Raw genomic sequence first — 16,763 nt, forward strand, 5'->3', positions numbered from 1 at the left:
TCAGTGGCACATGTAGTAAGAGTAGACAACATGCAAACAGATTATCTCAGCCATCAAACTTTGGATCCAGGGGAATGGTCTCTGTCCCAGAGAGCCTTCCAAAGCATTGTAGAGAGATGGGGATGCCTGATGTTTGACCTAATGGAATAGGTGGTCAACAAGAAGGTGGTTCGTTTCTTCAGCCGCTGTCACAAACCTGGAAGCGAAGGGTTGGATATCATGGTGCTGCCATGGCCCCAGGAGGGACTTCTCTATGTCTTCCCTCCATGGCCCATGATAGGCCTTCTGTGGAGAATCAAGACACACTGGGGTTGGGTGATTCTCATGGTGCCTGATTCTCAGGGCACTTGCTAGTTCACCCTATGAGCCTTTGGACTGGGTTTCTTTGATGGACCTCACCGTCAAGATGGTCTTCTTGGAGGCCATTAAGTTGGCCCACAGAGATTCCAAACTTCAAGCCTTGTTCTGTAGAGATCCTTTTCTGCGGATTCCAGTGTGATCCTGTGCACTGTTCCTTCCTTCCTTCTGAAGGTTGTCTCTAGTTTCCACATTTATCAGGAGGTGCAGTTGCCAGCCTTTGCACCCTCAGACTCAAACAAACATGACAAGGTGTTCAAATCACTGGATGTGCGCAGCCTTTTGCAGAGGTACTTAGAGGTCACAAACGAGTTTCGTTTGTCTGATCATTTGTTCGTGCTGGTTGGTACAGCCCATACGGGCTGACTGGCTTTGAAAGCCATCATTTCCGGGTAGATCCGCATAGCCATTTCCCCCACCTACGTTATATCAGAGCCAGAAAGCGGCATCCTCTTTCGGTAAAGGCTCACTGTACACAATGCGTAGCTTCTTCAGTAGTTTCCCCAGAAGAGATTTGTAGAGCTGCCACTTGGTCCTTCTTGCATACCTTTACAAACTTTTATAGGATAGATGTGGCAGCCAAGCAGGATTTTGCTTTCAATTCTTCAGTTCTGGCAACTGGCTCATCAGTCCCACCCTGCATTTGAGGGACTGCTCTGTTACGTCCCGCTTGTCCAGGAATAGAGTGGGATTGTACAAGAACAAAAGATTAGGTTCTTACCTTTGCTAATCTTCTTTCTTGTATATCTACACTCTATTCCTGGAACACGCCCTGGGAGTTGCTGATTCGTCGATTATCTGCCTCAATACATACTGGTAAATTGGACCTTTGGTTCTGTGAACAGCCTTTCTAAAATTAACATCCGATCATATTGCATACTTTGCCCTGGGTTTTTTTTTTAGCTAATGTGCCCACCATGTTAGTGCAGGCAGTGTCTCCTTGTTCTGATTTTATGGTTTATCAGCTTTCTGCAACCTGTTTGAATAGTTCATAATTGTTTTGCAGTTTTATGATATGAGCAGATTAGACATGTTTCTTTGGGAGTATCCCCATACCTCTCCCCTTTCTGTGTCCTATAGAGGTATGACCGTCTGTTTTTGTACCAACTGGAAGTCAGAGGGGAGGGTCAAACATTTGTAAATGAAGCTTCCTACAAGAGATCTCACATGATAGGATTGACTACCTACACAGGAGCCAACTTATCGAAATGATTGGGGTGCTCAAAAGCTCCGCCCCAGACCCCCCACCTCCATAATAACATACTAATTGTATTGCCATTTTTTCCATTCATTTTTCATATATACACACAATATAATCTTATTAACAATATATAATGGTTAACCATAAAATTAAACTATACTGTATGCTCTCAACATTCATTCCTATCGGAACACCTGGTCACGGTCAAACATACAGAACACAAATAACCCCTATGCAAATACAGGACCACAAACTAAAAGTACTAATATACACAAATGAAACCCTAAGGTGCCAGCCATTGCATGCAGTACAACAGAGAAATAGAAAGAAAACAATCTCTTCCTAAAAAGTGCAAAATATAGACAGCAGATATAAATTCTCAAAACTGATTCATTTCAATTACTAAATTGAAAATAAAATCATTTTCCCTACTTTTGTTGCCTGGTGATTATATTTTTCTAGGAACAAACAAAACGAACTGCAGATATGTACAAGATGCAGGCGAAATTTATTGTGACAAATATGAATATATATATAAAAACCTTTTTACCAAACAAGGGACCCAACACGGTCCGTGTTTCGGACAAACCTTCGTCAGGGGTCCTAATGAGTACAAATACAATGCAAAAATTGCTAAAATTATAAAAATAATACAAAAATAAAAATAATATAAAATATTGTGGATAAAATAATATTATCGTGCCATGCTCTCAAAGATTTGTGATAATGTGAAGGAAAGACAAGTGTATAGAAACACATGCAATATAGAGAACTGTAAACATAAGAGTGAATGAACGGCCATGATATGAAAAACAAACGTAGATGTCATAATGGGGAAACCCAGATAACTTCAGAAAAAGCATAAACGACATTAGGAAAGACATGAACAGATGAATATCAGAAAGACATGAGGAACGTGAACCAAAAGAAAGAAAAAAGATGAAATATATACCGTGGTAAAAAAGGATTGAGAAATATGCCACAAAAAATGTAGGATAAACTATCATAAACCTAAAATAGAGGCATATGGTAAATGACAAATATGTTATGGCATATGAGGTATAGCATATCAAGGTTAATAAGACATAAACATAATACACATCAAAAACAGATAAAAATTGTAAATAGTGACTCAACATAACAATTGATGTTAGCCGTAAACATAAAATTTATACAAAAGTTTTGTTTAAAGAGAATAGCTGTGAGGGCTGCAGTGCAAATAAATGTCACCATATGATAATCTTTTATATTTTTCTAATCATCTTTTCCCAGTCTCTGGTTGCACTTCCTTCTGTCTGTGCTCTTAACTGTGTTTCCATGGCCTTCTTATCCATTTGCTGTTTTTCTCTCCTTCTTCATTTTTGCCTTACATCCATCTTTGTTTCGTGCACACAACAGGGATATTATATCTTATATTGAAAGTCAGTGAAATCGCTTTGACAAAATAGAAGAAACTGACTAAGTCAAAATTGAACTACACCTCCAGAGAGTAAACCTAAATTGAGATGCGCTCAGAGAAATGAAACTCTGAAGGGGGGTTTCATTTCTCTGAGTGCATCTCAATTTAGGTTTACTCTCTGGAGGTGTAGTTCAATTTTGACTTAGTCAGTTTCTTCTATTTTGTTTACATCCATCTTTGGCATTAACTTTTAGCATTCAACTTTCGTCTACTTTTCTGCTTTCTTCTCAAAATCTAGTGTCTTCCCTTCCCATCTATCCATGTGTACCATCTCCTCCATCTTTCTTCTTCCCTATTCCCATCTATCAATAAGAAGCATTTCATAAGAACATAAGAATAGCCTTACTGGGTCAGACCAATCGTCCATCAAGCCCAGTAGCCCATTCTCATGGTAGTCAATCCAGGAATCTAGTACCTGGCCAAAATCCAAGGAGTAGCAACATTCTATGCTACCGATCTAGGGCAAGCAGTGGCTTCCCTCATGTCTTTCTCAATAACAGACTATGTATTTTTCCTCTAGGAAATTGTCCAAACCTTTCTCTATCTCTATCTCTCTTTCCTTCCACACCCATCACTGTGCACCATCTTCTCTCTCCCTCTCCCGTGGTCTGACATATATGAATTCCCCCTTCCTAGGGTCTGGCATTTTTCTCCTCTCCCATGGTATGGCATCTCTCTCTCCTTCCCTCCCTCTTCCCGTGATCCAACATCTTTCTCCTTCCCTTCCCCCTTGCCGCAGTCTGGTATCTCTCTCCTCTCCTTCCTGCAGTCTGGCTTATCTCTCTCCTTCCCTCCCCCCCATGGTTTATAACATCTTTCTCTTCTCCTTTCCTCTCCTAAGATCTGGTTTCCCTGTCTTCTTCCCCCTTTTTTCTCCTCCCAAACCTGGTATCTTTGTCTCTTCCTTCTCTCCTCCCATGCTCTGGCATCTCTTTCTCCTCTCCCTTCCTTTTCCTTTTCTTCCCTGGTCTTCTTTCTCAATTTATTTTCTGTCTCCATCTAGATTAAATTCTTTCTTACTATCTAGTCCTCAATTTCCTTCTTTTCACTGTGTCTACCTCTTTCCTTCACTACCTCCAGTATCTCACTAACTCTTTTCTCTTCCCCCCATCCAGCATATGCCCTTTTTTCTATATCCCCTTTTATCCAGTATGTGTCGTCTTTCTCCACTTCCATTTAGCATCTGCTCCCCCCTCTCTCCCTTCCAAACTGATATCCAATGTCTGCCCTCTTTGCTCTCTCCCTTCAACCCACTTCCATCATTTGCCCCTTCTCTCTCTCTCCCTCCACCCCAATTCCATTGAGTATCCTGCTCCCTCTCTTTCTCCCTTCACCTCAATTCCAGTCTCCCAGTTTCACAAGGTCCTCTGGTGATTTTACAACTTTGGAACAGTTTTGTGTCATCCAGGCAGAAAATAAATTGAAAAGGAAGACTAGTATCCTGCTTCTTTCTCTCTCTCAGTGTTCACCATCTTCTCCCTGTCTCTCGCTCTCCCATGATCTGATATCTCTATCTTTCCATTCCCTCCTCCTATGATCTAGCATCTTTTTCTTCTCCTTCCCATAGCCTGGCATCTCTCTCTTCACCTGTGGTACAACATCTCTCTCCATCCCTTCCCCCTTCCTGCGGTCTGGTATTTCTCTCTTCTCCTTCCCGCAGTCTGGCATTTCTCTCCTCTCCTTCCCACAGTCTGGCATCTCTCTCTCCCCTCCTTTCCTTCCATTCCCTGGTCTGGCATCTCCCTCTCTTCTTCCCCTTCCAATTATCTGACTTCTCTTTCTCCCTCCTTCTATCACCCTTCTCTGGAATCTGTCATCTCTCCTCCCTCCCAGTGTAACATTTCTCCCTCCCTTCCACCCCTTGCAGTCCAATATCTCTCCTCTCCCACCTCCCAGTCTGCATTTCCCCCTGCTCTCATTCTATCCGGTCCCATCCCCACCCCTACCCCTGGGCTAACTTAAAACAGCTCCAGGGAAGCCCACGGTCCAGGCATCTCTTTCCATTCTGTTCATTTCCCTTCCTTCCCCTCACTTTCCTGATCTCTTCTGAAAGTCAAAATCTTTTTCAGCAGGGCCCCGGCACGGCAGCCATACTGACAGACCATCAGCACTGCCTCAAAGCTTTCCATCTGCCATAATCTGCCTAGTCAGAAACAAGAAGTTGCATCAGAGGGAGACGGATCGCGGAAGGAAAGCTTCGAAGCAGTGCTGGTGGCCTGTCAGAATGGCTGCCATGCTGAGGCCCTGTTGAAAAAGAAGATTTTGATTTTCAGAGCCTCAGAAGAGACCGGGAAGGCAAAGGGAGGGAGGTAAACAGAAGGGGAAGACATGTCCGGACCTCATGTCAGCCCTGGTCACATGAAGTTTCCAAAATATTGGGGGTGCTTGGGCACCCACAACACCCACAGAGTTGGAGCTTTTGACTACCCACTTGTACAGGAATAGAGTGTGGATTTACAAGAAAGAAGATTAGCAAAGGTAAGAACCTAATCTTTTGTTTGTTTTTCTCTGTTACAGGAGCCATACTATGTGCGCTGTATAAAGCCCAATGAAGTTAAGTCTTCTGTCCTCTTTGATGATGAGCGATGTCGTCACCAAGTGGAGTATCTGGGTCTTCTAGAAAATGTGCGGGTACGGAGAGCAGGCTTTGCATACCGACAGCCCTATGACAGATTCCTTCTCAGGTACAAGCATAGTGGTTTATTTCCTACCTCTTTTCCCCGTAATATTCCAAGCCTGGGCGTGTACACGTGATTTAGAGGGAGGAAAGTAACTTTCGTTTTCCCAATGAAACAGATATTGATCGCTTGCACAAAATACCATAAGAAAAAAAAAAGGGGGAAATTTAAGCTCTCCTTTATCCAGTGTTTTCTGTGACTGTGGCACTCAACTCATAGTTGTCAAACAAAATAAGGTCAGCATCTAGGCAGTAAAATCAAAATAAAATAGCTCCAAAATAAAAAAGGTCCATTTTCTCAGTGTTTCTTCAGAGTTCATCAGTCACACATTACAGTAACAGGTTCCATTCATATCCCCATCACCTTGTACATGCGTCATAACCCACGTGATTCACAGCTAAGTAAGGATTCAGACTGTTATTTTTGATCATTGTGTGGTGACGGGAAAGACTTCAGAAGAGCAGAGATGGGCAGATGTATTGTCTTTTTTTGCATACAGGTGGGAGCAAGGAGGAGGCTGGTAACTACAGGCCAGTTAGTCTGACCTCAGTGACAGGTGAATTAATGGAGTCGTGGCTAAACAAATGCATGTGAAAGGATTCTAAACTGAGAGTCTTTAGAGTCAGCAAGCAAGCATGAATTTACCAGAGGGATATTCTGCCCAACAGATCTGATCTACCTTGATTGAGTTCAGTGATGTAGAAAAGGGGAGGGCAAGGGGGGGCTCCACCCCAGGTGACATGTTGGTGGGGGTGCCGGCACCCACTCCTCCCCTTGCCATGTATGCGCCCCCTTCCCTTCCCCCAAAATCTTGAGTGGAGTAGAACGGGTACAAGTGGATCGATTTTTCACTCCATCAAAAATTACAAAGACTAGGGGACACTCGATGAAGTTACAGGGAAATATTTTTAAAACCAATAGGAATAAATTTTTTTCACTCAGAGAATAGTTAAGCTCTGGAATGCGTTGCCAGAGGATTTGGTAAAAGCGGATAGCATAGCTGGTTTTAGGAAAGAGTTTTTTTTGTTTGGACAAGTTCCTGGAGGAAAAGTCCATAGTCTGTTATTGAGAAGGACACGGGGGAAGCCGCTGCTTGCCCTGTATCGGTAGCATGGAATATTGCTACACCTTGGGTTTTGACCAGGTACTAGTGACCTGGATTGGCCACCGTGAAAACGGACTACTGGGCTTGATGGACCATTGGTCTGACCCATTAAAGCTATTCTTATGTGTGCCAAGTATAGGACAATCAAGCCATTGTAACATCACTGATGAGGTTGGCTCTGAGGCACTGTGGAATGAGGCATTATGGCAACACAATCTCAGCTCTGGAATGTTGGTCTCATTGGGGTTCCGGAATCTTGCTATTCTTTGAGATGCTGGAATGTTGCTACTCCTTGGGTTTTGGTCAGGTACTAGTGATCTGGATTGGCCACTGTGAGAACAGGCTACTGGGCTTGATGGACCATTGGTCTGACTCAGTGAGGCTATTCTTATGTTCTAGTTGTTCACTGCCGCGAGCAGCAACTTTAACGTGCTCCTCGCAAACCGCATCATTTCTCCCGCTGATGTCACTTCCGGGTGCCGTGCATAGGAAGTAACATGAGCGGGAGAGACGACAGGGTCGCGAGGAGCACGTTGAAGTTCTTGTTGCTCGCGGCGGTGAACGATGAGGTATGGAGCAAGGGAAGAGAAGGGGAGGGCGGGTGACAGGGGGCAATGAGGAAGGAGCTGAGAGGGCGGAGACATGGACGGGGGAGGGGCGCCTCTCACCCTCACTGCACCACTGATTGAGTTACTATAGATTTGGATGAGGAGTAAATGGCAGAGTGCACTTAGAAAAGGTGTCTGACAAAGTTTCTCAGAGAAGGTTCATAAATAAGGCTAAGGCAGGGGTAGGCAATTCCGGTCCTCGAGAGCTGGAGCCAAGTCAGGTTTTCAGGATCTCCACCATGAATATGTACGAGATGGATTTGCATGCAGTGCCTCCTTGAGATGCAAATCTACCTCATGCATATTTACTGTGGAGATCCTGAAAACCTGACCCGGCTCCGGCTCTCGAGGGCCGGAATTGCCTACCCCTGGGCTAGGGTATACCCTGGGGTGGTACAGCAGGTTAAAAGAGAGCGTAGGATAGTTGTTACTGGTGTTCATTTTGTCTCTTGAGTGGTTAATGTACAGTGCCGCATGTGTCTGGTAGTGCTATAGAAATAATAACAATATTGCATATTAAGCCTTCTTTAGATAGATATAAAAGCCGGCTCTTCTTGATTATGACCGGAATAGCCATCCAGATGATTACACGTCACTGAAAGAGTTACGACAGACTGAATTACACATTTTCGTGGGCAAATATTTGTTCCACATATAAATATGGGAGAATGAATGCGGAGTGTTTGGGGTCTAGAATGACATTCAATAAGGTGTGGAGCCCATTGACTGCATATGTTGAATTGCAATGAATGTCAGGTATCTCCCTTTTTACAGATTCCTTACACATCCGGGAGGGGGGAGAGGGGAAGGTATTTGGGATTGCTAAAGGTATTTATCTTTAATATTGCAATAATATATGAATATGCAGTGTAATAGTTATGTGAGAAAGGGAGGGAGAAAAGGATTGGTAATAGATTAATTTTGTGTATTTTAAGTGCGTTATGTATAATGCTCATGTTTAATATATGGTAGTTGTATTGCACTGTCAGAATTTGAAAATCAAGAAAGAATTAAACAAAGAAATAATAACATAACATAAAAATCGACTTCTAGACCGCATAACCTTGCAGATCTATGCGGTTTACAAAAGATTACATCTACTTACAACCGAGTAATCGTCATGGAATTTAATTACCCAAAAATCTAGAGAATAAGTAAGTTTTCAATAAATAGTAGTAGTAATAGTTCCAGTGGCGTAGCAAGGGTAGGAGGCACCAGGGCGGTGCCGCCTCCCCTCATGCCCTCCTCTCTGCCCCCCCCCTTGCTCCTTCCCCACCTCCAAAGCCACACTCACGCTCTCCCTCCCCCCCCTTCCTCTTTAAATCTTCACCAGTGTGAACAGCTTCTCTAGCCCGTTGCTTGCACCGGCGTTGGCTTTCCCTCTGATGTCACTTCCTGGCCCCGTGACACGGAAGCGATTTCAGAGGGGAGCCAGGCTGGCGCAAGCCGCAGGCTGGTAAAAGTTGCTCATGCTGGCGAAGATTTAAAGAGGTGGAGGTGGAGATGGGAAGGGAAGGCGTGAGCGTAGTATGGAGGTGGGCAAAGAAGTGCCTGCGCCCCCACCAAGACAACACCTGGGGCAGACCACCCCCTGGCCACCACCCTTACTATGCTATTGATCACAGGACATCATAACTAATCATCTCAAACTTGCAAGACAATGTTATAAGGCCACTGGAAGAGATGAAGGAATGTTAAGGTGCAGAAACCCCCTCCCCCCAAGAGATAACATAAGAACATAAGCAATGCCTCTGCTGGGTCAGACCTGAGGTTCATCGTGCCCAGCAGCCCACTCACGCGGCGGCCCAACAGGTCCAGGACCTGTGCAGTAATCCTCTATCTATACCCATCTATCCCCTTTTCCAGCAGGAAATTGTCCAATCCTTTCTTGAACCTCAGTACCGTACTCTGCCCTATTACGTCCTCTGGAAGCGCATTCCAGGTGTCCACCACACGTTGGGTAAAGAAGAACTTCCTAGCATTCGTTTTGAATCTGTCCCCTTTCAACTTTTCTGAATGCCCTCTTGTACTTTTATTATTAGAAAGTTTGATGGCAAATAATTTCTTTGTGCAGATAATTGGGATGATATTATGTGGAGAACTGTGTCAGTTCTGGAGGCCTGTATCTCAAAGTAAAGGGCAGAATAGAAGCAGTCCAGAAGAGAGCTTCCAAATCAGTCTGATTATACAGCACAAGCTCAGTGAAATGAGACTCAGGCTAGCAGGAGAAGGACAGGATGGGATATAACAAAGATATTTATGTGCCTCACAGATGACATCATCACTACCTACTCACTAGATATAGCTGACAGGCTATTCTTTAGTAGTTTTTTTTTACTATTTTCAATTAGTAAAACCCTGCATACCAGAGAATATAAATGACAATTTGGAGGAAAAAGCCTCAGAAGCCAACCTTCACTCTTATGGTGACAGGAATTAATGGGTAACTTCATGTCATTGGCATAAAATCCCTCCCATATATGTTTATTTACAATAGACTGTGTGCAATGCATATACTAAACTGGTAACTCCTCCCCCCCCCAAAAAAAAAGGAAGTGAGTTAACTTTCGTGTGCCATTGCTGCTAATCTACCATAAATCCCACCACCTAAGGCCAAAGTATTGCTGTAGCTGTTTTACATTGCACTTCTCCCTCCGTATTTGCGGTTTCAGCAAACGCAGTTTCGATTATTCGCGGTTTTTAGCTTGCTGGCTCCTCCCCCCAAAATTACATCCGCTTGCATAGCGAAATCACCGATTCCAAGCGTTTGCAGAGAAAATCGCTGATTCCCAGCACTTTCTTCACCGTGTTTTGCCTCTCCTTCAGGAACAGGCCAGGTCTCCCACCATGTTATTCGTGATTTCACCATATTCACGATGGTTTTTAACAAAAAACAGCGAATAACATATGAAAAATTTATTCGCGGTTCTGTTAATCCCCTATCACAGCGAATACAGAGGGAGAAGTGAACATTACACTAGTGGCTTTTATTCCACCATTACCTTGCGGTTCACGGCAGATTACATCAGGGTGTGACAATCATTTGCCAGCTCAATCACAGCATCACCAGAGTGAAGGCTGGATTCTAAGGCTTTTTCCTCCCGATTGTCATTTATATTGTCTGGCATGCAGTTTTGCTAGATTGCAATTGAGAGTAAAAACCTATTAAAGGATCTAGGTGTCATCATTGAGGATGCACTGATACCCTCAGTGAGGGCAGCCATGAAAGCAAATATAATGTTAGGAATTATCAGGAAAGGAATGGAAAACAAAGATGAAAATGTTATAATGCCTTTGTATCGCTCTTTGGTACTGTCACACCTCAAATACTGTGTACAATTCTGGCTGCCATATCTCAAAAAAAAGATACAGTGGAATTGGGTGACGAAAATGATAAAAGCGATGGGACAACTTCCCTATGAGGAAAGGCTAAAGTGGTTAGGTCTTTTCAGCTTGGAGAAGAGATGGCTCAAGGGTGATATGATAGAGGTCTATAAAATACAGAGTGGAATGGAAAGGGTAGATGTGAATCACTTGTTTACTCTTTCCAAAAATAGTAGGTCTAGGGGGCATGCGATTAAGCTACTAAGTAGATTTAAAACAGAACAAATAAAATATTTCTTCATACAACGTGTAATTAAAATTTAATGCCAGAGAATGTGGTGAAATCATTTAGCTTAGCAGGGTTTAAAAAGGTTTGGATAATTTCCTAAGAGAGAAGTCAATAGGCCATTTTTGAGATGGCTTGGGGAAATCCATTGTTTATTCCTAGGATAAGCAGCATAAAATCTGTTTTACTACTTGGAATCTAGCTAGGCACTTGGGATCTGAGTTGGCCACTGCTGGAAACAGGATACTGGGCTTGATGAACCTTTGTTCTGTCTTATATTCGTATGTAATAGACTGTCAGCTATACCTAGTGAATAGGTTGTGATTGTCGTTATCCTAGTTTCTCTTATATACTTGCATTGCTACATGCCTCAGAGGTAAACATTATGCCACTGACTCAAGGCAACATGCACAGTGAGGAATCCACCCTGTGATGTTTCATGGCAGAGTACAGGAGTGGTTTGCCATTGCCTTCTCCCATGCAGTGTGTGGCTCCACGATGTTGCATCTGCCCAACATAGGGTCCCTCAGCCTAAAGCACTTGGTATTCCCAGGCGGTTTCCTATCCAGGTACTAACCAGGCCTGACCCTGCTTAGTTTCCAGTAGTAAGAGTGGACCTATTTAGGGTGGCCAGGCCATAGGCAATGCCCGCGAAGCATGCATTTTTCAGCGGAAAAGTAACTTCTAGAGCAGGGTTGTCCAACGTCAGTCCTCGAGGGCCGCAATCTAGGATTTCCCCCCAATGAATTTGCATGAGATCTATTTGCATAAACTGCTTCCATTGTATGCCAATAGATCTCATGCATATTCATTTGGGAAATCCTGAAAACCTGACCTGGCAAGGGCTGAGGTTGGACAGCCCTGGTCTAGAGCAAGCAGTCAGGACATGAGGCCCAGAAAGGGTTTGTTTATTATTAGATTCTTGGATATACTGCCTTTCTATGGTACAGCCAAGGCGGTTTACATTATTACATAGAGGTACTTTCTCTGTCCCTAGAGGGCTCACAGTCAACTTTTTTGTGCCTGGGGCAACGGAGGGTTAAATAACTTGCCCAGGGCCACAAGTAACCACAGTGGGAATCCAAAAAATATAACAAAGTGGCAGGACTCAAGAAATGGTGAGATAACACAGAGGAACTCCAGCTGAGAGGAAAAGAGGCTAAATCCAGAAACCAAGTAGACTGCGTGGTATTGCACCAGGAAAGAATATAGGACAGACCGGATGAGCCTGCGCTCTTCCAAAAGTAGCTCTAAAAAAGTTACAAACAGTGCAAAATACTGCTGTTAGGATGTTAACTAATGCCCTTAGATATGATCACGTGACCCCCTCCCCCCCCCCCCCCCACTTCTGAAAGAGTCTTTTGGCTTCCAATGAAATTTCGACTAATGCATAAAGCTTTGACTTTAACCTTTTTGACTTTAACCTTTAAAGCATTGTAGTCGGGTCAGCCTGATTATTTAGCAAAGCTCCTGTTACCATATAGGCCAGTTTGAAATCTGCGTTCCTCTAACACTCATCAATTGTCCCTGCCTTCAGTTCATGTGGCATGACTGATGTCCACACGTAATTCTGCCTTTTTTGCTTCTGCACCCTATCTATGGAATCCTCTTCCAATAGAGCTACGTAGTGATATTTCTTATATTAAATTTAGAAGCCTATAAAAACTTATCTTTTTGGTTTAGCACTTCCTTAGACAGAATTCCACTTCAAGAGAAAATTAACATTATGCTGGATTGAAACTATGGGAGGGATTCTCCAGTTGCAGTCTTTATATTTTAAATTTTGTATTTTAATGCTGTATTTTAAGTTTGTTATTCTTTCCTTATAGTAATGGAGTTCTTTTTTCTTTTTGTAAACCGCTCTGATGTTATAGCAAAGAATGGTCTATAAATACAAATAAACATTTTATACTTCTGTGTTCTGTTAATGATCGTCTGAATGATATTCAGTGTTTTAAGTTTCCTGGTGAGGTATCAGTATTCCCATTCAGAATGATTTAGGGAAGAGGTAGGCTTTGATTGCACCAGTCTGATGTGCCTTCCTCTGTCCACCATGCAAGTCATATACTTGGGATCTTTTAAGAAAACCATCAAATGACTGAGAATCATCTAGAATGCTGCACTCTGTCTCATCTTTGGCCTCAAGAAATGGGATCATGTAAACTACACTGGCTGCCTGTGGAAGCAAGGGTCATCTTTAAGTTTGCTTGCCTTTGCTTCAAAACCATAACATGTTCATCCCCAATCTATCTGTCTGACTGTTTCGAATTTCCAGGCACAACCTGTACAAGTAGTGCTCACTTGATCACCTTTCCATCCTTAAAGGGCTGCATCTACAAGGGATTCCTTGATCGAACACTATCATTCCAAGCAGGCAAATGGAACAAACGTTTAACCGACTTTATTTCAAACGCACTTTCTTATCAAACTTTCAGGAAGTCAATCCAAACTTATTTCTCTGACTCCACTTCTACCTTGATGCATTCCTAAAACACTCCCAGATAAACTCCGATTCATTTTACCATGCTAATGTAATTTCAAAAGTTTTTTGCATTATTGCTATTTGTGTTCAGTTTTGGAGATCGTATCTGACGAAGGACGTAAGAAAACTTGAAGCGGTCCAGAGGAGGGCGACGAAAATGATAGGAGGTTTGCGCCAGAAGACATATGAGGAGAGACTAGAAGCCCTGAATATATATACCCTAGAGCAGGGGTGTCCAACCTGTGGCCCGAGGACCGCATGCGGCCCCATGAAGTATTTTGTGCGGCCCCAGTCGAGAGTGATGCAATGTTTTCCTTTGCTGTCCCTGGGTGTTTACCGTTTTGCCGGCTCCCTCCTCTGTCTTGCTACAGCGTTTGCGTATTTGTGTGGCCCCAGAAACATTTTTTTCGGCCAATGCGGCCCAGGGAAGCCTAAAGGTTGGACACCCCTGCCCTAGAGGAAAGGAGAGACAGGGGAGATATGATTCAGATGTTCAAATACTTGAAGGGTATTAACATAGAACAAAATCTTTTCCAGAGAAAGGAAAATGATAAAACCAGAGGACATAATTTGAGGTTGAGGGGTGGTAGATTCAAAGGCAATGTTAGGAAATTCTACTTTACAGAGAGGGTGGTGGATGCCTGGAATGCACTCCCGAGAGAGGTGGTGGAGAGTAAAACTGTGACTGAGTTCAAAGAAGTGTGGGATGAACATAGAGGATCTAGAATCAGAAAATAATATTAAAAATTTAACTAAGGCCAGTACTGGGCAGACTTGCACGGTCTGTGTCTGTATATGGCCGTTTAGTGGAGGATGGGCTGGGGAGGGCTTCAATGGCTGGGAGGGTGTAGATGGGCTGGAGTAGGTTTTAACGGAGATTTAGGCAGTAGGAACCCATGCACAGTACTGGGTAGAGCTTTGGATTCTTGCCCAGAAATAGCTAAGAAGAAAAAATTTAAAAAATTTAAATTGAATCAGGTTGGGCAGACTGGATGGTCCATTCGGGTCTTTATCTGCCGTCATCTACTATGTTATGTTACTATGTTATATACAGTCTCTTCCTCTGTAAACCGCTCTGAACTGTATGAGGTATTGCGGTATATAAAAATAAAGTTGTTATTATTATTATTAATTTGTGGTTTCGTTACTTCCTCGTTTTCTATTCTGCAGATGTTCAGATTTCTGGAAAGTGCCTTCAATTATATCATTTCAGTGACAAATAAGAATTTTCAACTCCAGATTGTGCTCCTCTTCCCAACCGGAAAGGTGTGAAAGCTTGCTCACTCACAAACTAAAGCAGTCCAAGAATAAAATAGCCGTCTTTGCAGCAGCCCAGATTTTCAACATGGGGTCCTGTCAGAAAAAGTAGCAGCCAACAGAACTGACTAGTGGCAAACAAATAAGGGATTTATACCACAAAGCAATCTTTGGTAACGAGGTGTGATAAGTACTGCACTATCACAGAGGTGTTTCAATCGTCAACCAACACGTTTTGGCAGCTGGACTACCTGCATTAAGGGCACAATCAATCTTTATAATGGGAACAACAGATACACTTTGAAACAAGATGCCCAATGCATAAACATTGCCTGCTGTTGTGAACTGCTTTCAAACTGCAATAAAGACATTCATTGTGGTAAAAATGGAATTTAGAAGAAAATAATATTAAAGATTGAACTAGGCCAGTTACTGGGCAGACTTGCACGGTCTGTGTCTGTGTATGGCCGTTTGGTGGAGGATGGGCAGGGGAGGGCTTCAATGGCTGGGAGGGTGTAGATGGGCTGGAGTAAGTCTTAACAGAGATTTCGGCAGTTGGAACCCAAGCATAGTACCGGGTAAAGCTTTGGATTCTTGCCCAGAAATAGCTAAGAAGAAAAAATTTAAAAATTTAAATTGAATCAGGCTGGGCAGACTGGATGGACCATTCGGGTCTTTATCTGCCGTCATCTACTATGTTACTATGTTTTTTTTATATATTTATTTTCATTTGTTACCGTTCATCTGCAGAGTTCAGGAAGGTTCCGCAGTTGGGCCTTGCCGCAGATTAGCAGCATTTCTCCGTCTGAAATTTGCACTTCACCTCACATCAGCAGTTTCATCACTCAGTCAACCAGATTGTGTCTTTAATCCGTCAGTATCCTCTGAAACTGTATTCTAGCGCAGGTGAGGAATGGCCTAGGGGTAGAGCTGTTGCTTCTGCACCCGGAGGTGGTGGGATCAAATCCCAGGACTGCTCGTTGTGACCCTGGACAAGTCGCTTAAGGGCAAATTCTATAAGAAGCGGCCAAAAATTAGGCACTGTTCAGCCCGATTCAAGTAAAATCGGGTGCGGTTTAGTGAATCACGCTGATCGGCACCTATTTTGGAGACGCCCAATAAATAGGCCAGCTCTAGGCACAACTCAAAGTTAGGCGCCTATGCGAGCGCTTAAGCACGCTTAAGAGCAGCGATTCTGTAACAAGGCGCCTAACACGAAGCCACGCCCACGCCTAACACGCATAGCGCCTATTTTTATGAAGGCTGCCTAAATTTTTAGAGGCGCCTTGTTACAGAATCACGCTTTCTTGATAGGCGCCTAGGTTTCAATCAGTGCTGATTAAAAAGCTTAATTGACCTTGTTATTCAGTTTAGATAGGCGCCTATCTAGGTGGACACCTCTGAAATAGGTGCCTAACATTAGGCACTGGTTACAGAATTTGGGCCTTAACCCTCCATTGCCCCAGCTACAAAATAAGTACTGGTACCTATATATATATATACATATCTATCTATCTAATATAATAAAAGGCTATTCGCGCATGCGCACTCCCATCTGCGTGCGTCCGTTTTCCGTGAGATGTAGGACATTGCAGGTAGGAGTGCGCATGCGCACGAAGCTACCTCTCTCTCTCTCTCTCTCTCCCCTCCCAGGCGGATGTCGGCTGCGGCGGCTGTCGGCGGCCCGAGGCAGATGTCGGCCGCGGCGGCTGCTGGCCGCCCGAAGCTCTCTCTCTATCTCCCTGCTCTCCACCTCGCGCAAACCTAAATCCAGGGAAAACGGCAGTACCGGAGAAGTTTATTTTTAAGATTAAAGGTGCTGCGGCGGCTTCTCTCACGAGCCGCACCTGCGTCAGAGAAGGCTTCCGACGCAGGCAGCGATCTTGAGAAGAACCGCGACAGCAACTTTAAACTTAAAAATAAACTTCTTCCAGTACTGCCGTTTTTCCTGCTGTGCCCTCTCGAGCTCCTTAACCACATGAATGTGCGATGGTAGGCCAGACCGT

General features: G+C 43.6%; 1 protein-coding gene across 1 annotated transcript in view; it reads left to right on the forward strand.

Moving 5' to 3' along the window:
* Positions 1-16,763, forward strand: part of MYO1G (myosin IG) — a 348,860-nt gene that overhangs the window by 207,465 nt on the left and 124,632 nt on the right. Inside the window, exon 16 of the mRNA XM_033931919.1 lies at positions 5,535-5,701. Within this exon, the coding sequence (XP_033787810.1) occupies positions 5,535-5,701 (167 nt within the window). The remainder of the gene's footprint in view (positions 1-5,534; positions 5,702-16,763) is intronic.

Source organism: Geotrypetes seraphini, chromosome 2 (genome assembly GCF_902459505.1).
Source record: "Geotrypetes seraphini chromosome 2, aGeoSer1.1, whole genome shotgun sequence".
Classification (NCBI taxonomy): domain Eukaryota; kingdom Metazoa; phylum Chordata; class Amphibia; order Gymnophiona; family Dermophiidae; genus Geotrypetes; species Geotrypetes seraphini.